This window comes from Cervus canadensis, chromosome 10, assembly GCF_019320065.1.
Source record: "Cervus canadensis isolate Bull #8, Minnesota chromosome 10, ASM1932006v1, whole genome shotgun sequence".
NCBI classification, from domain to species: domain Eukaryota; kingdom Metazoa; phylum Chordata; class Mammalia; order Artiodactyla; family Cervidae; genus Cervus; species Cervus canadensis.
In genome coordinates, this window is record NC_057395.1 from 44,125,108 (window position 1) to 44,151,886 (window position 26,779).

The following is a 26,779-nucleotide window of genomic DNA, read 5'->3' on the forward strand; positions in this document are numbered from 1 at the left end:
AAAGCATCAGTATGATGCCTGGGTTCAAACCCTGGGTCTGTCACTAAGCAGCAGTATGATCCTGGGCAAGTCACTTCACTTTTCTGTGCCTCGGTCCCCAGGACCAGATGGCTTCACTGGTGAATTCTACCAAATAAAAATAAATTAACATCAATCTTTCTCAAACTCGTCCTAAAAATTGCAGAGGTAGAAATGTTTTCTCACTCATTCTATGTGGCCAGCATTACCCTGATACCAAAATCAAACAAACACATCACAAGAAAAGAAAACTACAGACCAATATCCCTTACAAACACTGATGCAAAAATTCTCAACCAAATGCTAACAAACTGTATCCAGTAGTATAGCAATAAGGTTATACATCATGACTAAGAGGGATTTATTCCTGGAATGCAAGGATGGTTCAACATACGAAAATCAAGGATAGATACATATCAGTGGAGCATAATAGAGAACTCAGAGCCCTCAAATATACAGTCAAGTTAGTTTTGACAAGGGTGCCAAGCCCATTCAATGTGGGAAGAATGGTTTCTTCAACAAAGGATGCTGGTATTGCTGGATATGCACAGATTTAAAAAAATGAAGTTGGACCCTTACTTCCCACCATATACAAAAATTAACTCAAAATGCATCAAAGACCTAAATGAAAAAGCTAAAACTATTAAAACACTCATAGAAGAAAACACAGAGACAAATCTCCATAACATTGTATTCAGCAACTGAATCTTAAATAATACACCAGAAACACAAACAACAAAAGGAAATAGATGAACTGGACTTTATCACAATTTAAAATTTTTGTGCATGAAAGATCAATATTGAGAAAGCAAAAAGACAACACAGAGAATGAGATAATTTCAAATCATATATCTGATAAAGGTAAAGTATCTACAATATACAGACAACTCACAACTCAACAACAACAAAAAAAGACAAATGACCAACTAGAAAAAGAGCAAAGGACTTAAATAGGCATTTCTCCAAAGAAGACACAAATGGGCAACAAGCACATGAAAAGATATCCAGTGATATTAGTCATTTGGAAAATGCAAATCAAAACTGCAATGAGATACCACTTCGGACCCACTGGGATGGCTATAATTTTTTTAAAAGGAAAATAAGTGCTGATGAGGTTTTGGGGAAATTGGAACCCTCACACATTGGTAGTGGACATGGAACACAGAGCAGTTCCATTGGAAAAGTTTTGCAGTTCGTCAGTAAGTTAAAATAGATTTACCACATGTGCCAGCAATTCCATTCCTAGGTATACACCCAAAACAATTGAAAGGAGGTGTTCTTGTACATAAACATTCATAGCAGCTCTATTCACAATAGCCAAAAATTAGAAACAAGTCAAAATGCCCATAAACAGATAAATGGATAGATAAAATGTAATCTATCCATACAGTGAGACATTATTCAGCTAAAAAAAATAAATGAAATACTGATTCACACTACAACACAGGTCCACCTTGAAAACACCATTCTTAGTGAAAGAAGTAGGACACAGAATGCCACACATTGTAGGAGTTCATTTTTACAAAACATCCAGAACAGACAAATCACAGAGACAGAAAGTGGATCGGTGGTTGCCAGAGGCTGGATGAGGGGAAATGGTGAATGTCTGCTTTGTGGATATGAGATGTCCATTCGAGGGATGGAAAATTCTGGAATAGTGATGATGGTTGCACAATACTGTGAATGTGCTTAATGTTTCTGAATTGTACACTTTAAAGTGATGCAATGATAATAGGAAAAGGGAGAGGGTGGAAATGGCAAAAGTCTTATCTCATATGGTATTTATGAAGACTAAATTAAAATTGTAGGAGATGACCTTTACAGATTTCTTAGAGCCTGGCACACAGTAGGTGCTAAAGTTGAGAGAGAAAGAGAAGGGAATGGCAGCACCAACCGTGAAAGCAGCAGGAGATGCTGAAAGGAAGCGGAAAGGCTCCCCAGTCTTCCCTAAAGAGGGTGGTCAGCAGAGGTCTGAGAACTCTGCCCACTACCCAAAGGCAAGTCTTCTGTGAGACACAAAAAATTCCCAACAGCCCCCAGAACTTGGCACCTTCCTGGGGCAGCCAGCTCAGCGAGCCCTCCAGGATCTCAAGGGAGCAGGGATCTGGCTGTACAAACACAGGGCCACCATACAGACACTCTGCCCTCTGACACCAGGAAAAAAAAGATGATATTGCTCTACACACCTGTCTGGGATCCTCTGACCTACCTGCAGACAGAAAGTCTTAAAGATACACCACAAGGCCCACACCTGACTCATTCCTCACCACAAAGGCTGTTGACTGGTGGAACCTTTCCCAGGCCTCCCCAGCCTCCTTTCACCCTACGTTTCTCCCCGCCTCCACTGCAGCCACATGGCCTCCTCCAGCAGGTACCTATGCCATTCGCTCCACCTGGAATCTTCCTTCTTCATGTGGTTCAATCCAGTGCACTTGGATCTCAGCTCATAGAGCAAATGCTCATTCAGCCATGCATTGTGCCTGGCAGTGCCCGTCACCTGTCTCCGTGACTTTCAGTGATGTCTGCCACCACCCTGAGTCCCTGAAGGCCAAGGGGGACCCAGATTTCTCCCTCCATCCCACTGCCCATGTGCTCACCATCGTTGATCCTCCCAGCCAAGGACCCCGCACTGAAGCCAGCAAAGATGACATTGTGGATGGCTCCGATCCTGGCACAGGCCAGCATGGCAGCCACAGCCAGCGGGGAGACAGGCATGTAGATGGCCACTCGGTCCCCTCGGCGGACTCCATACCTCTTGAGTGTGTTGGCCAGGCGGCACGTGGTCTCCAGTAGCTCCCTGCAGCACAAGGGAGGGAGGGCCGTCAGAGAAGGGGGAGGGCTGGGACAGTTTGCAGAACTGCAGGCACTGCAACCCCAATCAGCCTGGAGAGGGCAGCCACTCGAACACCTGGTGCATGGAAAGATCTTTTCAGAAAACATAACTTTGTAGGCTAGTACTGACATGGATTCATAATCACACTGCTAAGGAAAATCACCTGCCCCTTGTCCACAGAGAACAGGGCTTCTCAGACTTGGGTTATCCGGTCCCCAAGGCTTCTGACACATCCACCCTGAGAGGCCCCAGTTCTCTAGGTCAGCACAGGCCTTGCTGAGCAGGGGACCCCCAACTCTGTGAAGCCACAGAGATTTAGGGAAGGCAGCCCACGGCCTGGGGCAGGGCTATGGGGGTGAAGGATGGGAACACTGAACACCATGCCCTCACCTCACGCACCCACAAGGCCCCTGCCTCCACTCCCAGGCTTAGGCTTGGCTGGCCAATCAGAGTGCAGCATCCCCTGAACAAGCTGACTGATTGGCCTGAGGTTTGCGTAACCCAACCCAACCCAGAGAGGATGACAGTCCCTGGGAAACCAGGGGTCTGCAGCAGAACCATGGGTGGGAGAAGTACAGGGGGGCAGAAGCAGCTGCACAATGAGTTCAGCCCTGTTTCCCAAGTTGTCTTGCTGAACCTCACTTCCCACAGGAAGGGAAGTTCCCCATTTTTGCTGCTCTTGTTTTATTGTATTTGTTATTTAACAGAAAGAGCTGGCATGGAAGGGCAGAGTGAGTTCACCCCACACACATGGCTCCACCCTTGTGGCCAGGACCCAGGAGTGGTTGTGGTTGCCCCATGGTCAGAGACCCAGAAAGGGGCAGCCCTGCAAGGGCCACCAGGAAACAAAGGGTGGGTGGTGATAGGCTTTAGGGGAGACCAGATGAGAGCAGATCACTGGTGTAACCAAGCAGAACCTTGTGGGACACACCCCTCCCCCATATCCTCTGCTTTAGCTCCTCTCTGAAACACTCAGATAACCGTATCTCAAACATGTTCCTGAGTTCTCTTACAGATGCTAAAACCCCCACCAGATGGAAGAAATGAATTACTTGTAGCCTCTAGACCTACTGAAGCCTGAGGACTGATTATGTTAATAGCCCTGTTACATCACCGCCAACCAATCAGAGAACTCTGCACAAGCTGGTCACACATCCTGGGACTCCCCTCCCTCACCTGGACTTTAAAAGGCTTTCCAAAACCCATCGGGGAGTCCAGGTGTTTTGAGCACCAGCTACCCTGGACACCTGCTTGGCACCCTGCAATAAACGCTGCACTTTCCTTCACCACAACCCGCTGTCAGTAGGCTGCTTTACTGGGCACAGGTGAGCAGAGTGACTCAAGTCTGGTCTGGTAACACAAGTGTGGCCTGCACTCTCCCCCGACTCCTGCCCAGACTGGCACAGACCCCATCCCCTCTCTTAAGGCTTTAGGACAAAAGCACCACTCACTGGCGCCCCATGCACCCTGCACCTGAGCTTGTGATGAAAGAAAGAGCACCCAGAGGGCCCCCAACAGCAAAGGCCCCAGAACCAGGGCCCGGAAACATGCCTCCTGCATGTGACAGCACTGAAGAGGCAGTCATGGTCAGTCACCCAGAAGGTGACTTAAGCGCAGCCCACATGCTGTTTCCAACAGCCCTAAGGACTTACATGGTTGGTGCTGAGGAGATGGAGGCTCAAGTGTGTCAGAGATTAGTGGTGATGAAACCATGTCCTTTTTCTACAGACAGAAGGATGGAAGGCAGCATTTTGAAGTAAAAGAAGGAACAGAACGGCCCAGACAGAGCGGCCTGGGTTACTCTCTACAGTAGCTGCACTGGCGTGGGAGCTCAGCTTTCACAGACACCACGAGATCACCTGAGAAATAGCAGGCCCCTCCACCTTGTTGAACTGTCACACGTGTGACCGAGAAGCATCACCCACTCAGGACCCAGCCAAACATTCAGTAGAGATTATCTCTACCATCAGGCGTCTTTGTTTGAAATTACTTTCTAAAAGTACTAAAATCAACTCTTTCACTTTGGTGAATTCGTAAGATGGTTGAAATTCTGTTCTCGGTACCATGAGGGTAAGCTGGGCACCAGACCAAAGAAATGAGAGGAGAGTGTCCTCCGGCAGCACAGCTCTGATGGGGAAGTGAAGGCACGTGAGAGCGTGAAGGGCGTTCACCGCCTCAGTTTCGGTACGATTGCTGAGGGCAGCAGGGAGAACTTTCGGGAAAGGTCGGCGGTGGGGAGGAGGAGGAAGGCAGCAGAAGGGAGAGGATTCCTTCTGGCCAGAAGCTGCCTGGCGGCCAGAGCTGGGCAACCAACCTGTGTGGCCCTGGGAAGGCGTGGAGACCCAGTGGCAGTAGCCAAGGTGTTCCCTGGAGGATCAAGGGGCCTTCCCACGGGCCCTGAAACTGAGTCCGCTAGGTCCCTCACTCTTTTTTCATATTTATTTAATTTTGGTTGTGCTGGGTTTTCGTTGCCTTGCAGGTTTTTCTCTCACTGTGGCGAGTGGGGGCGCCTCTCTAGTTGCAGTGTGCAGGCTTCTCATTGTGGTAGCTTCTCTTGTTGTGGAGCACGGGCTCTAGGCACACAGACTCAGTTGCTCCATGGCATGTGAGATCTTCCTGGACCAGGGATGGAACCCGTGTCTCCCACACTGGCAGGCAGATTCTTTACCACCGAGCCACCTGAGAAGCCCGGGTCCTGCATTCTTGCTGCTGCCTCCAGGGAAGTTTCTGATAAAGAATCTGATCCAGGTAAAGCTCTTGAGTTCACTGCCCTTCCTGTCCTCTCCACCAAGGCCATAAAACTCAAGGTTGAAGAAATCCTTGAAGCCTCCTTGGGGGTTCTTGGCCTCAGCAGTCCAGCCTCTGCTTAATCAGGGGCTGGGAGTCACCTTGCACAGCACTCCCTCTTTCTTTGCTACTTCAATAGAGAAATAGTCTTCCTAGAATCAGGCCAAGACTTGTGGCTGTTCCACTTCCAGCCCTTGGTCCAGCTCAGGCCTTTAAAGATATCCAGAATAACTCTGTCATGTAATAACAGCCTTTCAGATTCCTGGAACACTCCCTCCACCATCCCACAAAGCCTTTCTCTCCCAGCTTCTCTCCCCCAGCCCTCCAGGAACCCACTCTCATACCCTAGAAACCCCCAGGTCACCAAATAGACCCCAGCACTCCCATGGTGTCTGCCCGGGTCAGAATAAGGGAACCCAGACCCTTGATCCCAATTCTATATTTAACCATGTAAATGAAGAACACATTTATTTTTAATGCCTAACACAGGTGGCCCCAATTCAACATGAGGTCACTAACCCACTAACCACTGCCACACCCAGAACAGGACTCTAACCAGGGCTTTGCCCTATCACAGTCGGGGAATTAATTTTCAAAATCAGACTTTCCAGACTATCTATTTGTCCCTATTTAATTCCACCTCAATTTCTACTCATCTTTCCAGCTCACCCATTATTTCTTTAAACTTGAATTTTCAGTAACGATTTTCTCCAGACTTACACCACTGGAGACTAAGGTCAGCAAACCTAGATCTTCAAATCATGAAAATGTAAGTGTTATGCAAGCGATCCTCCAGGTACTTAAAAATTTACTCCAGAGTACCCAAAAATCACCCAAAAGCTGTCCTTGGATATTCATGACTTCTCAGACTTTCACAAACCGATATGCTGCTTCTGTATCAAATAGATAGTGCAGTCACTCAGTGACCAGTGCTCTGGGCTATCCCTGCAGGAAACACTGCTTCCTCCTTGTCTGTGGGGTTTTTCCAAGGGACAGTGACATGCAGCTTTCTGAGAAATCACCTAACAAAATAAGTTCGAGTTCTATTTTCCAGTGCGAGGAGAAATACATTATTTGTCAATCAGGTTCTGAACAAGCTATCTACGTTTGTCTGCCAGGAGATGTCTCAGGGCCACACCTTCCATGTGGAGGCATGAAAATGACAGGCACAAATACACAGACTGGCCTTGCCTTCAGGGTGCTGAACTGCAAAAGGCTGCCTGGCCCTGGGGGAAGAAAGGAGACCTTTCACAGCCAACTCTAAGCTTCAGCTGGGAGGAACGCATCCAATGCTAATCTAACCACAAGTATGTGCAACCAACATAATACCTGCCTGAACACAGAAGAAAGCCACCTCTGGTCCAGCTCAATCCAAAACAGGACACAGCTGGACAGACCCGGGGAAGTAAGATAAGCTGTGTGTGTGTGTGTGTGTGTGTGTACGCATGTGTGCACATGTGTATGTGCACACACGCACTGCTGCTGTATTTAAGAAACTAATGTGGAACACACAACTTGCTTACTTGCTACAATTACTGTGGCTCTTGTGTTCATTAAACACTAGCTAAGAGGCTACCTCCTTCATTGTCCACCTGCCCCACTGAGTATCAGCTTCCCTTCAGCAGGGATTTGTTCACTGCCTTCCTCCCAGTATCCAGAACCGGGCCTAGTGCAGAAAAGGTGTGTGACAGATGTCTGTGGAATGGAAGAGACCAGCAGGTAAGCCTGAAAGAGCCCAGGCAGGCACAGGGTGACTGGAGCCTGGGGTCTAACTGTGAGCGCAGGTCCACCTGCAGATGCCTCCTAGCCTCCTGCACTGAGAGAGGGTCACATTGGAGGAAACATCCTGCCCCTCAGAGAGGGCGATGGGCAGGACAACCCCACTGATAGGCCAGCCCATGGCTACTCCTCTGTCTACATTTCCTTCTGCCGAGAAGGGAAGGAGCCCAGGGAACGGTGTCACTGGGTATGTGGAAGGTCTGTGACAGTGTCTTCTCTCCCCTAGCCTGGTGCTAAGGGGAGGGGTCAAACCCAGGGTCCAGATGCAGGACTGAACAGGACAGGTCTTCCTTCAGTCTGCTTCTCTAGACTTGACTTCTTTGGCTGCCCCAGGTCTTAGTTGTGACATGCGGGATCTTGGTGTGGCACACAGGCTTAGTTGCTCTGCAACATGTGGGATCAGAGTTCCCCAACCAGGGGTCAGACCCACCTTCTCTGCATTACAAGGCAGATTCTTAACCACTGGACCATCTGGGAAGCCCCTACTTCTCTAGACTTTGCTATTCTCTTCAGTAAGCCATTTCTGGAAGGTAAAGATGGAAAGAGAAGTGAAGGTTGGCAAGAGAAAAAGTAGGGCATGGCAGAAGAGACCCCTTCCCACAGGAAGAGGCTCGCCAGGTCTCGGGACCATCCCCTTCCCTCTGGCACAGTCCTCTGGCCCAGACATTACTGTAGCCACTAAATTTGATCTAACACAGGGCCATGTGCTTACTCTGCTACTTACTGCCACCAGAGAACAGAAGCCCAGGAAATTCAGCTGAGCGGGCTCATAACCCAAGTATGAAATTCCTCTCACATCATGATTTGATCTCGTGACCATGACCTTGAGCAAAGGTAAGCTGCAGGGAACTGTTAAGCCATTGCCACATGTCAACATGAAAATGCCCAAGCTGCCCTTGCCAACGAAGCTCCGGACACACTCAGGGTTCAAAGCAAACAAGAGCTGAACCACCACTGCTGACCCTGGGCCAGCCAGTGAACTGGGGGTCACTGAAGCTGCATGTTTTCTAAATTCCTTACAAAAAGTAAATGTAGTCTCCTTGAGGCTTTGCTATACTCTGTGGAAAGTTCTGGACTCAAGAGAATTTCCCTCTCAGGACAGTGTCTCAGTGAAGGACATCTGATTAGAGATGGGGCTCCCCCCCACCCCCCAACTCCCCATACACCTGGGTCTTGACTGACCCAACCATAGTATGATCCAATAATAGGAGTATTTCTAAGGCAGTCTCCAGGACTCCTGTGGTCTGAATGTCTGCACAGTCCTTACCCCCAAAGAGGGTAGCATTAGGAGGGAAGTCTTTGGGGGGAAATTAGGTCATGAGGGTGGGGCCCCATGATGGGATTAGCACCCTTATATGGGAGACCCCATGGAGCTCCCTTTTTCCTTCCACTAGGTGAGGACACGGAGAGAAGGCACTGGCTATGACCAGGAGAACCCAACCAGCAGATGACCATGCTGGCACCTTGATCTTGGGCTTCCATCCTCCACAACTGTAAGAAACAAGTCTCTGTTTTTTCTCAGCCCCCTTGGTCAGTGGCATTTTGTTATAGCAGTCCAAACAGACCTAAGACAGGGCCTGTACAGCCAAAAAACACAATGTTGTAAAGCAACTATACTCCAATGGAAAAAAAAAAAAAAAGGACAGGACCAAATCTGAAGTTCTAGGCACATATAAAAGCATCCTACAAACAGTAGCTATAATTACTGCAGAAAAAGGCAGGAAAAGAAAACGGGTGACAATGGGTGGTTCCTTAACAGCAGGAAGGAGTATGAGGATGTCAGTTTGCTTTTGTGTGAATCGCAGGCAGCTGCATCATTGGCTCAGGGTGAATAAGGGTCACCGCTGTATCTGAATACAGTTACAGAACCCCTCCCCTACAGCCCCATGCCCTGCAGTGGGTACTGATGGGAAGCCCTTGCTTGAGATGGGAGGAGTCTGAGAAGGATACGTCACCCACAGTTGGGGCCACTGCCAGCAGCAGGTTCTAGGCACTTGGCCGCGGCCCAGGGTTCTGAGAGGCTGGGGGAAGGCAGGTGCACCCTGTCCCTCCACCACCTGTTGTGTCTCCCCCCCACCTCCACCAGCTGCCCCATCTTCTCCAGCCATGCTCACCACCCACTGTGAGCACAAGGACCTTGCTATCCAGACAGCCTCAGCCACCCCCAGGCCTCTGAGGTTTCCCCAACCCCCAAATCACTGCCCAGAGCACTCTCCTCCTACCCACCCCACCCCACTCCTACTCACAGTTCCTTCAGTGACAACAGCTACTGAGCGGATGTCCTGTGCCCAGCACTGCTCTGAATCCTAGGCACATCCATGGAGCCTCACAACAGCCCAAGGGTTGGAAATTACCATCATCCATCCCATTTTCCAGATGAGGAAACCAAGGCACAGAGGAGTTAAGTGACTTCTCAAGGCTATTCAGCTGAAAGGGTCAAGAATCAGGTCAAGATTAAAACCCAGGGACTGCTCTCAAAACCCACAGCTTCAGAACAACTTGAATCCTATTATAAAGGTGGGAACCTTTATAATCTTATAAGATTATAAGATATATTATAATATATATTATTTTATATAACATATATATTTATATATTTATATTATATATAATATATATAATATTATATATTATATATTATAATTATTACATTATATAATATTATATATTATATATAAATATATTTATATATAAATTATATGTTATATAAAATATATATTATAATATAATATAATATAATATAATTATAATTATATAATCACATTATAATCTTATAATAGTCTTGACAATTTTGCCATTGGCCAATTCCAATGTAACAGTTTTACTTTGTTGCTGTTGTTTAGTTGTTAAGTCGTGTTTACTTTGTTTACTTTGTTGCTGTTGTTTAGTTGTTAAGTCCTGTCAGACTCTTTGCCACCCCATGGGTAGCCTGCCAGGCTCCTCCATCCATGGGATTCTCCAGGCAAGAGTACTGGAGTGGGTTGCCATTTCCTTTTGCAGAGGATCTTCCTGACCCAGGGATCAAACCTAAGTCTCCTGCACTGCAGGTGGATTCCTTACCACTGAGCCACCAGGGAAGGCCAACATTTTCACTTGGGTTGGTTCAAATTAGCAAGAGAAGTGTTCCAGGCCACTCACAGTACTTGAATTGAGCCTAATCAGGACGGAAGAGAATGGGGTGGGGGTTGGATTTCCTTCACGATTCAGTGTTTGGCTGCACATTCCGAACCACCTGCCCCAGGGTCTGTCTCCCGCTCATCCTAAGTCTCTCCCACCCAGACACCACCCTGTGGCACAGAAGTGACAGGTCTTCTTCTGACTTCTTCCCTAATTCACGCCTGATTTCCCTTGGACCTCAGCACCGGCCTTCAGCCCAAGTTTTGTCTCCGGAAAAGGAGTTCTTTCCTTTCCAGACTCAGAGCCCCGCTCACAAGGAAGGAGCCAGCACTAACCCACTAAGAAACCCTGAGGTTCCTGCCAGCCCCAGGCAAGAGCGGTCTGCGGCCCCAGTCCAACCATAACCAGCAGGGAGGATGGGGCTGTCAGCCCAGACCTAGCAAAGGAATCCACCCTCCCTATGGCCCAGAAACCTTGCACCAGCTTCCCAGAGGACACTGACTGGATTTGCTGATGGGAAATTGTCAAGCCTCCCCGGATCCGGACCCCCTCCTTCCCAGGTTCGGATGAGGTCCAAAACAGTCACAGGGGGCCAGCAGAGAAAATGAAGGGCCAGGTAGCCCCTCCTCCCTTCCCAGGCCATCACCCCTCCCCTGGTACCCACAGTGACCCCTCCTGCCTCTAAGGGCCTGAGATCCCCAAGCCCCACCCCCCAGCCGCTCCAGCACCTGCACTTTCTGCACCTCAGCCCACAGCCACACCAGGACTCCACCGCCCTCAGGCCCACCTGCTCTGCAGCCGTCCCTTGTCCCTCCTGGAGGCCACCTGGAGCTCTCTGACCTTGACCCCTCCGGTCAGTATTCATGGTTAACTTTGTCCTGGGGCGGGCGCGGGGGGCCAGGAACACACGGCCCTGGTCAGTGAAGGGATGTGTTGTCTGCACACAGGCGTGCAGGCCTGTCACCAGGTTCGGGCACCCAGCAGCCCCACTGTTCACACCTTCACCGCCTCGGAGGCTCCAGAGCACAATCCACAGAGCAGACACTGCACTGTCCGACCCTGTCTCTGGCCTTTCCAGCTGGGGGAGCCTGAGAGCCCTGGAGGCAGGCTGGGCGTCAGGTCCCACCCTTTACACTAAGGACAACCGCGAATTCCAGTGAAGATTGTAGGCGTCAGCCATCCACACAGCAGAGGCTGCCCAGCCCTAGGGTCAGGGCCAGGGTCGGGGTCAGGTGACCAGAGGACAGCAGGCCCCTGGCTGGTTATAGGAAGCCCTCCAGGCAGCAGGTCTTGGGCAGCAGATGGAAGGGTCTGGCACAGTGGGCACTGGGAGCTGCATGTCTGCCGAGCCTCGGGGTGGCCCTGCAAGATCTCAGGGCTGCCAGCCTCCCTGGGCCGTTCCCTCCAGGGGGCCTTGATTTTCTACTTCCTGGAGTCTTGAAGTGGCCAAGGAGGGGGCGGGGAGGGTGGCAGAGGAGCGTGGCCGATTGGGCCTCCGCACCGCCCAGGCACAGCTCTCGCCGCCCCCCCCACCTCCAGCCCACCGGGTCTGCAGCCGCCAGAAGACCAACCACACAGCTGGAACAGAAGCCCCTCCCCTCCCGGAAGGCTGATCCCAAGGGGCCAGGCGGAGGCCTTCACCCCTCCCCTTCCCCACCCCCACCGGGTGCCTGCGCCCCGCCCCTCTCCTCGGCAGGCTGCTCCCTCCCACAAGACGAGCCCCTCCCGCATTTCGCACAGCCGAAGGGGGCTTACAGAAACAGGGGGCCAGTGCCAAGGCAGGCGATTGTTATTCACACTGAACGTCAGCCAGGGGCTTCCCAGAAGGGCCCCGTCAAGAAAGTCTACTCTCGTGGAGGTCATTCCCACTGCGGTCCCAAAATAGGGCCATTCTAAAATGTGAGATTCCAAGAGCTTGCTCGAAAGAAGGGGGAAGAACAGTATCACATAGAAAAGAACTCAAAGCACTTGCCAGCTTCAAGCTAAAGCCTCAAGGAAACTTAAATACTGGTTTAAAACCAGCTGGATCCAAGTAACCCAGGGCTCCTGCCGGATTCTGGGAGCCTGCACGGGGATTCCTGACTGAGTTCTGCAGTCAGAGTTACTCAGGGGCCGGCAGGGGACACCGCACACAAGCCTGGCGGCCCTTGGCCTCTTGTGCCCCCACCCAGAGGAGCCCACCCCCACAAACCCACTTCCCCTGCCTGACAGGTACCCCTGTCCTGGTGCCTCACGGTAAATGGCGCTGGTTCATCCTAAAGCACCCCACCTCTCCACCTCACTATACCAGTTAATAATCCTCCCCTTCAGTTGTCCTAATTTGTTAATACAGGAGTTTGCTCACTGCAAACTGTAATTAATCTGCGGGTGAGAAATGCCAGGTGCAAGGTTGGGGGCTGGGAGGAGCAGAAGTGCTGCCTTTTAACAGACCCTAAATTGTTCTCCCAAGGTGAGGTCCTCTCCCTGGAAAACCCACCCACCTCTCCCGGCACCAGCAGCAGCAGGGCCATCAACCCTTCCCCTCGTCAAATCTGAGATCCTTTCCTGGCATCCCTTCACCTGGCCCCGACCTACAGCTAAATGAGGCTTGCATCCTCCCAGATCCTGGCCTGGGCTTTCATTCCCCTGGGCTGCTCAGCACCCAGCACCCAGGGGAGGAGAAAACAGGCTCAGGGAGCCAGAAATGTTCTCTAGGTCGCCCACAGTCAGGGACAAAGAGGGTGGGAACACAGGGCGCCCACCCAGCTGCCCCACCCCACAGTACACTGGCCTGCGAAACCCTCCTGGCCTCTCAAAACTCACTCCCAGGACTTCCTCAACATCGTCTCCAGCCACGTCCCAGCGAGACTTCCTGCTTCCTCCCGCCAGAGCCCAGGGGGCCCTTCTGTGACAGTAACAAGTGGCCACAACCGGGACACGAGCCAGCCTCTGAGGAGGTACCTCCAGGCTTCAGACCTCGCCGCTCCCTCTGCCCAGGGCTGCTGGTCTGACTGCCAGACAGAGGGGCACCTCAGAGACTGGGACCCATCCTGTGTTCTCTGTGGCCCCTCCACACTAGGGACCAGTAATGCTCAGTGCCTAGTCGGCTGGCCCAGGGAGGAAGTGTCCTTCATGGGGGGTTGGTGGGGGGAGATAGGGGGCTATGTGTCTGCTCTGCTCTGTGCCTCCACCAGGGGCTCCTCACTGTGCACCCTCTACATAAGAAAGCCCAGCTGGAACAACCACAGAAATCACCCCCTCCAGGGCTGAAGCCACAATGGAAACTCCACTTAGCTCACGCGTGGGCACATGGGGGGCGGGGAGGACCAGGCCTGCTCTCCTCACTGCAGCCCAGCTGCCCAGCTCAGCTGCACAGCCTGACCACGACCGCAGCCGCGCTGCCCTCACAGTAACCCACATTCACAGAGGAAGGCCACGCCAGGGCTAAAATCTGCTCCAGCTTTTTTAAAAGGTCACGTCTTGGATAAGTGACAAGGTTCTCCTGTAGAGCACAGAGAACTGCATTCAATATCCTGTGATAAACCACAATGGAAAAGGATGTGAAGAAGAATATATATATGTATATGCATAACCGAATCACTATGCTATACAGCGGAAAGTAACACAACATGTAAATCAACTATACTTCAATAAAATAAATTTTTAAAAAACTGTAAAGGGCTCATGTCTGAACCCTTCCTCAGAGAACCTCAGATGGGAGATCCTGGGTCAGGGCCTGGTGAATACTCTCAGCCCACTCTCTGCTCTGACTGGGCACCAGGCACCCCCACTGAGAGGCCCCACATGCAGTACACAGGGACCAGCCACAGCTGTCCACTCTGCTCCACGCCCTCTGTCCATCCCCCGCTTGGAAATCCTTGGGCCAGACCCCAGAGCTCCAGGCAGGCAGTGGTCTTGAACTGCCCCCCACCTGTCTAGAGGAAAGGGATTTGTGTTTGCACACATCCCCACTCCCAAGCATCTCTAGAATCTGTCTGCTTGAACCAACCATGAAGGACCAGCTTGTGAAATAGGTACGTGGATGGCTGGGAGGAGCAGCGGCCAGTGCTATCTGGTTGAACCCCCTCGGGGAGACACCCAGGTTATCTGTGCCTGCCTGGCGTTACAGACCTCAGGCGGTGCCAGAGGGCCCAGGATTGCTGGCCTGCCGGCTCCCTCAGACGGGTTCAGGCACACCTCTGTGCAAAGGCAGGCTGGAAATCAGCTGGGAGGCCCTTTGGCCCGGGCTCCGGCCTCAGGTCACAGGCTGCCCCTCCTCCCCGGGAGATGCTTGCCGGCCATCCCAGGCTGATCCCTGCCAGCAGAGATGCCTGCCCCTTTGCTTCCCATCAGGAAGTGAGCACCACGCCTGAAGGAGGAAGTGCCTCTGGAGGACAGAACCCCAGCCAACAGGCTGTCCTTCTCCCAGAGCCACGCGGTCGGCACCAGCACAAGCCCCACCGCGCTGCCTAGCTTTCCCCATGGCCTCGGCCCGGTGGGCAGGATGCGCCTGGGAACTGGCACCAGCCAGCGCTGCAGACGGGCAAGGGACAGGATGAGGACACTGGGCTGCCCCGTTCCCAAAGCAGGTCCTGCCAGACCTCCTGCACCCTAGGGAGGTACGGTTGGAAATGCATGCCAACAACACTGAGAACTTGAAGGCAGCATAGACCCCACCCCCCAGGCAATGGCCCAACTCCCAGAATAAGAGCAGGGCGGTCTCCGCAACCCTGGAGAGCGGTCCAGTGAGGATCCTTGGACATGGAGAGCAGGCTGTAGATACGTGCATGTTTCAGGCATGTGTGCAAGGGTGTGTGCACACATGTGGACCCACGTGTCACTAGTATTTGGGGCAGAAGGGGGTTCATGTTACAAGCTCTCTGCTGATTCTTCAGATGCACTTCCTCAGAAGAATTCGGCAGACTCAGAAAGGACAGGCCTGTGCCCCTGAGCAACAAGACGGGTCCCCCGAGCTTCAGACAGACGAGGCAGGTGGGGTCCCAGGAAAACACACTGCCCTTGGCACTCTGGTCCCTGAGAACCTCAGCCACACACAGCCTCCTTCAAGGGCTCTCAGGTCACGGGTCTGGAACTTTGTCTTCAGGCCACCAAGGCCTGTGACCGTCCTGGGGCACCTTGGGTGCCACCACGTGAGACACTTGGCAGGAGTGCACGTCAGTTTAGTGGCAGTTTGTATGCTGGCAGGACAACCAGCACCATGTGTAGGCAGCTCTCCTCTGAGCCAGAAAGGAGAAAACCTCACATTGAAAATCTAACATGACCAGGAAAATGATTAATCCAGGTCCCTCAAAAACTAGCTGCCATTACAGACAACCTGGTCACACGCTTCTCTTTTCTCTCAAACAGTAAATAGCAACAGTCACGGGGCATTAAGACTAGCTGAAGTTTGTAAAACCATTTTGTTAGGCTGAGTCTGTTTATTTTTAGAGACAATAATAAATTCTTTGCCTGCACTTATAGGTTTATACCTGCTCGGGGCTGCTTTGCAATGGAAATAAAGTTGTTCTTTGTTTTAACGAGCTGGCAATCTTCCTGAGACTCCCCCACAGTGACAACCACACACTCAGAGGCTCGCCCAGAGGCCCTCAGAGGCTTGACGTGGCCCAACACCAGCTCATGGTCCAGGCCCACAGGAGGACAGGAGGAAATTAGTCCATAGGTGGACCCCCTTCACCTCCTCACCCCCATCACAGAGCCTTCATCTTCTACTGAACAATCACACATAGATCAAGTCGGGCCAGTGAGGGTGAAGAACACTGGAGTGGTTAGAGCAGTGCCCCTGACTCCAGTGTGCAGAGCCCGGGGCTCCCAGGCCACATGGAGTCAGGAGGGTATCTGTCCAGGGGACCCAGCTCAATGCAGTGATGCGCAGTAAAAGCTGAAAGGGACTGTGACAGCTGAGGGTATCGGACTCAGGGGGAGGGACAAGCGGGGCAGGGCCCACTAGGAGCCACAGCAGATTAACTAACGTCACTTTGCTGCTTCCAGGAGTCCACCTGAACACAGCTTCACCAGGCCTGGTGCACTCAAACTGTGATAAAACCTGAGTCTGAGAAACAAGCAGGAAACCAGGGGTCCCCGGGGCCTGGAACTCTGAACTCTCCTCCTGCTGTGTCCCCTTCCTCCCCTCCCCATCAGCCAAGCACACCTGCACCTTCTCTCTGTTCCTGGGATCCCTGGGCGTTCTCCCTCCATCTTCCTGAGGCCGCTCCTTGTCAGCAGCACCTCAGCTTGAAGGTCATGCAAAGCGACCTTCACTGGGTCGCTGGCCCACAGTGGGGATGTTCGTTACTGTAATGTATCCCAGCCTGCCCTGACTGCTACAGTGGCACTCAGTGACACCTGCTGAATGGCTGGCCAAGAAGCCTTGAGCCACCCACCAGGAGGGTAATCATGCCCACAACTACCTGGGGTACTAAGGGACCACAACCTAGGCTCCCAGTGGGCCTGCAATAGCCCTGTAAAGGTGAACTGAAGCTTGAGCCAAGGGGTTTTCCCACGAGGATGTGGCCACAGACCAGACACCTCTGAGCAAGACAGGCCCGGGAAGGAGCAGGGCTTCAGGAAGACAAGTACCTGCTCCCAATGCCAGGTCCGCACAAACCCGCCCAGTGCACACACTTGGTATACAGAATACGGGAAGGACTCTGTACATAGCCCTTGTTTTACTTTAACCCCATTTCAAAAACTCGGGCTTACTGTTGTGCCACTGTCATGACGCACTAAGAGGAGCTGATTTTAGTTACCCCAGCATGTATGTGATTCAGCTCACATTCATGTTTACTTTTCCAGAGACCAGAGAACATTTCCAAAGTGGAAATACCCCCTGATACCCATATAATGCCCTGCCAAGAACTGGTCACAGGCACATGAGACTGCTTGACCAAGAGTGACCCTGTGCCTTGAACATTCGTCATACTTGTTTCTGAGGACCCTGTTCTCTCCAGCAGAATCTAAAGACACCAGGTACTGCCCAGGTGGATGAGGACGCCAGGCCTGCTCCCATCCACAACTTGGCAGCAGCGTTTGGTGCTAGCGCCCACATGTGCACGCAGAGGCACCCGCCATCAGGGGACACACCGTACCTGTAGGTGATCTTCACTTCAGTTCCAGGCTCATCTCGCTCCCAGATCAAAGCGATGCTCTCCGGGGACTTCTGAACGTGCTGATCCAAGCAGTTGACTGCACAAAAACAGGTGCATGGACGTTACACTTGATGCCCCTGGAGTCGGAATGGGGAGGGTCCGGTCGGCGTGGTTTGCGCCGTTCTCCCTCGGTTGAGAGATCTCTCAGGTGCAGGTGACCACTGGGAATTCTGAAGCAGGTGCTTCACATGTGGAGCACTCCCCAAGTCCCAATCCCCAGCCTCATTCCCTGCCCCCACCGCCACCACCCCCCACCAGCGACCTGACCCAACCGGCCCTGCGGTTTTCAAGGCTCCCTGGCGATTCTGACACACAGGCCAGGGCTGAGCACTGCAGCCTGGGCTGCAGGAAAGAAGACTGGATGCAAACAGGATGGCCTGATTCCATGCAGTGCAGGGGGAGGGTGCTCATGGGGTAGGGGTGCGATCCAGGACAAGGACCCACATCCCTTCTCAGCTGTCCAGTCAGCACCCAACTCCCAGAAGTGATGCACTGACAAGGGAAACATCCGGCTAGTTTTCCAGGAGGCTCGCTCCCCTCCCCCTCCGTTACTGAAGCTCAGGTCATATGACTGCCCACAAAAACAGGTCGGTTGTGGTGGTTTACTGTCAACCTGAAGATCAGTAGGATCATGTTCATTGCTAACTTCCTGTTCACCACCACTGACTGGACTTCAAGGTGAGCTTGGCTCTGGCTGGTTTTTGCCAGAGCCCCTTCCAGCCGGCCCTCGTGGCCTGTCTTCATTCCTCACCTCCCCATCAGCAGGGAAATAAATACCTAAGAACAGCTTTGGGACCAGCAGCCACTGCCCACCTGGTCTTCAGGGTCACCCTCATGTCAAGGTATATAAATTTTTCCTTTCCTGTCTTTTTGGGGCAGTTATTTATCTTCTCCCAAGTTAATCTTCTCCTACAAAAATGGGAGATGTACCCTTTGCCACGTCTAACAGGGCTGGGTCAGAATCAGATGGAAAGCAATCCTGAGAGGTTACCACAAGAATACGAGGTCAGTCACCACCCGATAATCATTCTGCTGGGAGTTCCTACAAATATTTCCTGATGGAAAACCATTCTGACAGAAGTTATGGGAGACTCTCCCCATAACAAACCCATAATCCTTGAGAGGGTGAACTCCCATGGAAACATTTACGAACTTTAACTTGTGTCTGTATGCCTGTCTGCATGTGAATCACATTTTTTCCCTCTCAGGATATTTCATCTATCACTTACTCTGGGAGGTAGGAGGGACTTTCAAGAGGGAGGGACATATGTAAACCTATGGCTGATTCCTGTTGATGTATGGCAGAAACCAACACAATGTTGTAAAGCAATTATCCTTCAATTAAAAATAAAATTTTTAAAAAATTACAAGTTTCTAACAGGTATATAAGCTACACCTCACAAACTTGATAAATGAAAGGTGGATGTCATGGGAAAAATTCCTACGTACTGCCACAGGAAAGTTCTTTGAATTACTAGAAAAACAGAAGAGAATAAATGCCACCCCCCCCCCCCCCGCACCAAAAAAAAGCAGAAAGACAAACTGCGAAGAAGGGGCTTGGTGGCAAAACTTGGATTTACACAATAAACCTGACATCAGTTGTGGGTGTGTCAGTCTGGTCCAAAGTTCATTTTTTTTAATATTTATTTATTTTTGGCTGTGCTGGGTCTTCACTCTCATACACAGGCTTTCTCTAGTTGCAGAAAGCCAGGGGCTACTCTCTAGTTGTGGTGTGCAGGCCTTCCATCATGCTGGATTCTCTTGTTGTGGAGCACAGGCTCTAGGGGCATGGGCTTCAGTGATTGTGGCTCGTGGGCTCAGTAATTGTGACACACAGGCCCAGTTGTCCCACGGCATGTGGGATCCTAGTTCCTGGACCAGGGATCGAATCTGAGTCCCCTGCATTGGCAGGCAGACTCCCAACCACTGGACCACCAGGGAAGTCCCTGGTCCAAACTTTAGAAGAGTTTTCACACTAAGACCACAGATTTCTGGCTTCTCTTGAACAATCTGCTGATGAGGTCATACCCACACCTGTCAGCTGAGGTGGTGACCACTCTCAGCAGGGGTGGGTCCTGTCACCTCCCCTTGCTGGCCATGCCAAGTCAGCTCAGGGTCCTGTCTCTGAGCCTTTGCACATTTTCTCCCTGCCTGGGGGACATCGTCCCACCCTCCCCACTGCTGCACATCATCTGGTACTCAGCCCCCAGGTCTCAGCCATTATGTCCTCACTCCACTATGGAGCACTACTCCTCCCTGGGACCTTATGCCTCCCAGACTCTAACTCCCCTGTGGTGTTTCCAGCCTGCTGCCCCTTTGTGGGCAGGGGTCACATGCCCGGTTCCTATTCGGACACCTGCAGCCTGACCCAGGGCTCCGAGCACAGGAAGCCCCAAATTCTGGATGATGGATGGACCTGCCGAGTCCTCAAGCTGGAGGATGACGTGGGGTCCAGGTGACACCAGGCTGAGTGGTGCCTGGGAGAAGGAACAGACCTCTTCTCATCTTCCTGGCTTTGTCCCTCAAGAAGTTCCTTTTGGGGACTACATTAAGGCTTCTGACTTCCCGAGGATCCCAGATGACTTGTGAGCATGTAACTTTCGAGGCCCCACCCTTAGTCTCTGACTGAACAAGTCTGGGTGGGCTTGAGGATTTCACTTCTACCAAGATTCAACTTGATGCTGTGACTGCAGGTCCAGGACCTCTTTCACACAGGCGGGTGCATACACACATGCACATATGTCTCCTGGTATGTACAGTCCAGAGTCCAGGGGAGCTTTCTTTTTCCAGTGGTGGTGGTGGTGGTTTAGTCGCTAAGTCGTGTCCGACTCCTGGATAAGAGTAATTAAAGACCCTTGCCATCTCTGCAAGACATCCGGCCATGCCCTCACTGGATGGCAGCCTGGGGTCATGGGTAAAACCACACTCTAGAGTCAGGCCACTGTCCGACCACTCACTAACCATAGACTCGCCTATTTATCTCTAAACACCACCTCTAAATCTTACTCTCCTAATTGGTGGTGGTAACGGTTCCGGACTCTAGGAGGCATGGTAGTAATTAGATGCTACTGGACTTTTCCTGCCATGGGGTCAGATGGTGTGACTGTGTCCCCAAGGGAAACTGAGTTCACAGCTGCCATGGACAACCCTCAGATGACAGTGTCCAGAGAAAGCACAGGGCCGGGTCTGAGGCAACGTGGCTCTATGATGCCATGTGTATGTTGACTTTTAACACATCTGCATGGCTCCTGCTATTGCCTCAAGTGCAGAGGGGAGGGAAAAAAAAAGGAAGAAGGGAAGGAAACCCTTACATCTCTCATTTAAAAAAAAAAAGTCTCCACCAACAAACTGGGCAGCAAGACAACAGAATTTCATTTCCAAGTATTTCCAAGAAAAGTTGGGCAAGGAGATAGAGCAACTTAAGGCTTGGCTCAAACCCGACCTCTTATTTTGATCCTTTTCCAAATTTCCCAGCACACAGCAATCTCTCCTCCCACAACCCCATTCAGCACTGACTCATCTTCCCAGCAGCCCCCATTCTGACACAACACCAGGTCTGCTAAATCCACCCCCATCTGGGTCACAAGGTCCCCATGGGCAGGGACCACGTCCCTAAGATTCCTTCACCTTGGAAGGGGGGCAGGGGACAATGGGACAAACTTCCTAATTCTCCCCTTAACAGCTGTAAAACCTTGAACACTGTCCCCAATGTGGATCTGCTCCTTTACTGATCTGTGGGCCTTCTCCTCATTAGAACACAGGCTCCAAGGCACTGGGGCATTTTATGCATGATCCCCACCAAACACAAGCTAGAGTCCTTACATCCACATCTGTACAATGGAGCCACCAGACACTTCACAAGGGTGTCGTGAGATGAGGCATCACAAAGTTCACCTAAGGGCAAGTCTGCACCCGGGCCTGATGTGGCTCTGCAAGCAGGTAAGCAGGTGTGTGTAGTGAGTTTGGGTTTGTTTTTAAGAAGAGGTGATGAGGGACTTCCCTGCCAATCCAGTGGTTAAGACTTCGCCTTACAATGCAGGGTTGTGGGTTTGACCCCTGGTCAGGAGGCTAAGATCCCACAAACCTTGAGGCCAAAAGAACCAAAACATAAAACAGAAGGAATGTTGTAATAAATTCAATAAAAACTTTTAAAAGATGGCCCACATAAAAAAATTAAGATATTATTAAAAAAAGAAAAGGTAACCAGAGGGTCGTCAGTTTCATCATAAACATGTACACACAAATGCAGGCATTTCCATCCAACAAACTTCTTGGTTGTTTAAATGCATCCCTGCCCCTCCTCCCTTTACAAAAATTTAATTTCAATCCAAAGAGATGAGGGAGTTAATATTCACAAGAGGAGTCACAATAGGTTTTCTTTAAATAGAAAACCTCCCTGGCACAATTTGAGGTATTACGTCAATCACAAAAACTGTATTTGCCAACTTTCCAGAAACATCTGCTATTTAAAGTAAGTTGTGTCTCTGACAACTGGGGAGGATTCAGAGCTTTCCGAGGTTCCCTCCTCCTGAGACCTAAGGTTGTGTGTCCACTGAGAGTTCCTTGAAAGACCTGAGTGAGCTACTTCAGCCACTGAGAGGAAATGCAGCCTAGGAGGCAGGCTTTTGCCATCTCAACGTTTCTGCCATCTGGATTATTCGAGGCACGTCATGAAGAGGAGAGAGCTACAGCGAAATGGTTTCCACTGCTGCAAGGAATGTTCCAAAAAACGTCCAAGGAATTTCTGTGTTCAATGCTAGTTATAAACAGTGTCCCTATCCGCGAGCTTGAAAGTAAGAATACACACACTTGTGTTTCAAATTCAGACTCATAATAGTTTCGTTTTGTATTCTGAAAGCAACACATCACTACCCTCCAGTTCTGCATCTGCAGCTTCCTGACATCTCAAGTTTAAACCCACGGAGCAAAGACATCTGTTGAGCCCTGCGAGGGAAAGAGCCAAACTTCAAAAGCTGGAAAGAGTCCTTAGCAGAACGTGGCTTTCTGAAGAGTTTCGAATTTCCGTGCAAAGCAGTTCACTGCAGGGGGTGTCGGCTCTACCTCCCCACCTCCACCCCACTCCACCTAGGGCCCTATGACACCACAACTCGCCCCTCCCCCAACCATGGCCTGGCTCTCTTAGGGTCCAGGAGGGCTTTCAGAGCCACGTCAGCCACCTGCGTGCCCTCCCCAGCCTGCTTCCCAGAATAGGCTGGTCAGATGGAAAACCTGTGTGGTCCCATTCAGAGGCGAAGCAGCATGGGAGAAGAGCAGGTTCAAGGTCACAGCCTCCTCCCAGGATTCATTAATAAATAACAAAGGCCAGTGATTGGGTGCAAGGAATGTTCTGAAGACAGTGCAGAGTGCTTCACAAGCGTTTTCACATTCAATGCTAACAGCAGTCCCAGGTCACCTGCCGCTGGTCAGAAGCCTAACAGCTTCTGCCTCGGTCTCTGGGACCTCCAGTAGCCAACAGCCCTGGGTCTAGTCACCACCCTGTGAGAAGCCTCTTGTGGGTGCTCCAGGCCACAGTTCCAGGTAAGCCCAGCCTGCAGGCCAGGCCACAGACTTGGGAGTGAACAAGGTAGATGACTAGAGTCCCACAGGCGGGGAGCAGAGGCAAGCCACTCCCGTCAGGCCCTGTCCAAAGTCCTGACCCACGGAATCGAGAGACTAAGAAAATGGCACGGATAGGAACTGGAAAAGAATTTCAGTTACGCACTGTTCTCACATTACAAATGAGGAGACGCACCAAAGAACAGTCAGGGGAGGGCAGGAGGAGTAAGTAAGTTGGGAGAGTGGGATTGACACAGACACATTATTATACATAAAATAGTGTAAACTAATAAGAACCTACTGTAGAGCTTAGGGAACTTTATTCAGTACTCTGTAATGACCTATATGGGAATAGAATCTGAAAGAGTGGAGATATATATATATATATACACTTGACTCACTTTGCTGTGTGGCTAACACAATTGTAAATCAACTATACTCCAATTTAAAAAATGAATTAAAATTAAGCACTTGGCAAGATTTTAGATAGAAAAAAAAATGGTCAAGGGAAAACAAAGATTCATACCTAGGTATGGTTCCAAAGACACACCCAGCACCACTGAAATGTACGGTACCACCCACAGACTCTTTCTGTTTGTTTGAGAGAGACAAACTGGCATTCATCCCAATCTGCCCATTTAGTGGTGCCCCACCTGCCCTGGTTGGACACAGGTCAGTGGTTCTCAACCTTAAGTGTGTATCAGGATCACCTGGAGGATCCACCCCCAGGTTCCTGGCTCTGGCCATCTAGGATGTTTCTACAAAGTTCACAGGTCTTGCTGATGCTGCTGGTCCAGGGACCACACTTTGAGAACTGTATGTACAGACCTTCCTAAAGGGGCAAATGGAGTTTTAAGTGATGCTCTTTGAAATAAGCCATCATCACACAACCATCACACAGACAGACAGAGCATGCCAAAACACACCTCCTCCCACTCCAGTCCACAACTTTTTAGTGGCTTCCAGGATAGCCATGACTTGGTCTGGTCCTTTTTCATATGATCACCTCTGTGATTTGCAGACACTGGCGACCATCAGAGATATTCCTGACAGATGAGTGGGTCACATACACATTTGATGAGAGAACGTGGCTGAAATGCTGTTTTACTACAAGGTAGTTTTCTGAAGTTCAGTTTCTGGCTAAGGTAACCATTAAGGAGAAATAAATGAAGAAAAAGAGGCAGAAGAGTGTCTTGCTGCACACCCTAACCCTGACCTTGAACCTGACTGAGTGGGGCTCACGAGGCCCTGGCTGCCCGTAGCATTGGATCTGTCATTACACCACCACCACCACCACCACTCCCCCCTTCTTATCTGAGAGTGAAAGGTGGCACGTGTTCACCTTGAATGTCCCTGGCAGCCTCAGGTCTCCCAAGTCCAAAGCAGCTTCTAAAGGAACTGCAACCTTCCACCCCTTCTCTCTGCACGCGGCTCTCTCAATCCAGGGTTCACTCCACCAACCCTGCAAACCTAAGGGTTTAGTTTTTCTCCCACTGGTCCAAGGACACTTTCTGCTGACTCAATTTTAGAGAAGACACTTATCTACTGAGTCATTTTTATTAAACCAGCAAAGCAATATACAATATAAAAAAGTCTGGTCCAAAGTTCCCTTAAATTTCTTTGCTTGAAAAATAACTGCAAGATACTACCTGTAATTCTGGCTACTTCTAAATTTCACAAGTCGAAATCACTACCACTTATTGGTCACTAGTAAGTGCTGGGCCTTTTCCATACCCCTGTGTGCCTGGTCATCACAATCAGCCCCTCGGGTGGGCATTGTGACCTCTAGTCTACCCAGGAGGATGCTGAAACGCAGAGGAACAGAAAAACTGGACCAGTAAAGAAGTGGAACCTGGAGACTTAGACCCCACTGCCCAGTTCAGGCCTTGGTCAGGAAGACCTTTCCTTAAACAGCCCCTAGACTCCCATCTATCCCATTATCCCCTTCCTCCTTGACAGGCAGCCCCCTCTGACCGCTCCCCCCCAACCTGGCTGCCCACACCCCAGGCCTAGCCGGCCTCCTCCTTCCTTCAGTTGCTGGGCCTTTTGCCCCTGGCTGGCCCGGGGCATGGGTGGCAGTGTGAACCCCAGTCCCAAGTCTGGACAGAAGCGTAGGGGATTCAATCTCCAGTAGGGGCCAGAGAGGACAAACTGGCGATGGAACTGGCTTCTGAGATCTCGGAAGACCGGCCCCCTGGGTCTTCGGGGTGAAGGTGAAACTGAGAGCAGGGAGGCCCCACCACTGCTTCCTTCCCGCCTGCCCGCCCGCCGGCTGACTCCGGCTGCCGGCGCGGCTTCCTCCTCCCCACCACCCGGCGAAGCTCCGTTTGTTTACACGGGCAGGCTGCTCCCCAGGCGGGTCGCCGGCCGGCACCTGGCGGTGACAACGGTCAGAAGATTTTCGGTTCTGTCCCCGGCCGGCCCCGGGGGCGAGAAATCCTGCTCCTGGCGCACCCCTTGCCTTCCAACCCCCGGGCGGCACGCTCGGTGTGAGGGCCAGTGGGAGCCACCGTTAGACTTAGGGGGCACCGGGAGACCCGAGCCACGACCGGGGAGTCGGGGCCGGGCCGGCCGGGTGGGGGCGGGGTGGCCGCGTCGCTTGCCGGGGAGCGAAGCCAGAGCTCCGAGGAGGGGGCGTGTGGAGCCGCCGGGCTCGGGGTACCCCGGCCGTGCGAGCTGGGACGCCCCTGTCCCCAGGCTCACTCACCGGACACGTTTAACTGGCCTCCCAGGAACCAGCTGATCCTGCCGCTGCGGAAGTCACAGTCGCTCACCGTGTGGTAGGGGGTGTCCCACACGAGAGCGTCCCGCGCCAGTGGCCCCCAGAAGGCGGCGGGCTCGCGAGCTGCCAGTGCAATTCGCTCTTGGTAGGAGCCGGGCGGCGCTGCAGGGGCGGAGGCGCTGCTCCAGAGCCTGGGGGCCGCCAGCGCCCGCACCCCCACTCCGCGGAGGCCGCCTAGTAGCCGCCCGACGCCGCGGCCCAAGCAGCGCGCCGCCATCGCGCCTCAGAGTCCCGCGCTTCAGAGCCCTGTGGCAACCGGGCGCCCGCGTGCCCGCGCCCCGCCCCGGCCCCGCCGCGCGCCCAGGCCCCGCCCCAGGCCCCGCCCCCCAGGCCGACGCCCCGGCCCTCGCCCAATCCCGCCCCCGCTCCCGGCCCTCGCACGCCCGCGCCCCTCTCTGGCCCCGCCCCGCCCCGCCCCTCCGGCCAACGCCCCGGCCCCGCCCCCGCCCCGCCCCCCGCATCCCTCTGCTCGCGCTTCAGAGCCGGGCGCCAAGGGAGGGGGAGCAGCTGGAGAAGGGGGGCCCACCGGAGCGCGGGGTACGGGGTCCCGGGACGGGCTGCTGGCGTTTCAACTGGTGCGTCCTCCAGCTCCGACGGCTGAGCGGCGCGGGGAACCGCAGAGACTGGGAACCCGGGGACGCAGGCTCTCCCGGGCGCGGGGGGCGACCGCGGAGCCGGGGAACTACCAGTTAGGTCCATTCAGCATCTCAGAGGCCGAAGGCATTCGTCTCTTCATGCGCCCTGGAGAAGGAACCCTCAGGT

General features: G+C 52.1%; 1 protein-coding gene across 1 annotated transcript in view; it reads right to left on the reverse strand.

The window, feature by feature from the left end:
- Positions 1-26,295, reverse strand: part of ACSS1 (acyl-CoA synthetase short chain family member 1) — a 43,485-nt gene extending 17,190 nt beyond the window's left edge. The window contains exons 1-3 of the mRNA XM_043478405.1: positions 25,943-26,295; positions 17,620-17,716; positions 2,616-2,815 (exon numbers count right to left, since the gene is read on the reverse strand). Coding sequence (XP_043334340.1) covers positions 2,616-2,815; positions 17,620-17,716; positions 25,943-26,234 — 589 coding nt within the window. The 5' untranslated portion in view covers positions 26,235-26,295. The remainder of the gene's footprint in view (positions 1-2,615; positions 2,816-17,619; positions 17,717-25,942) is intronic.
- Between the last annotated feature and the right edge of the window lie 484 nt (positions 26,296-26,779).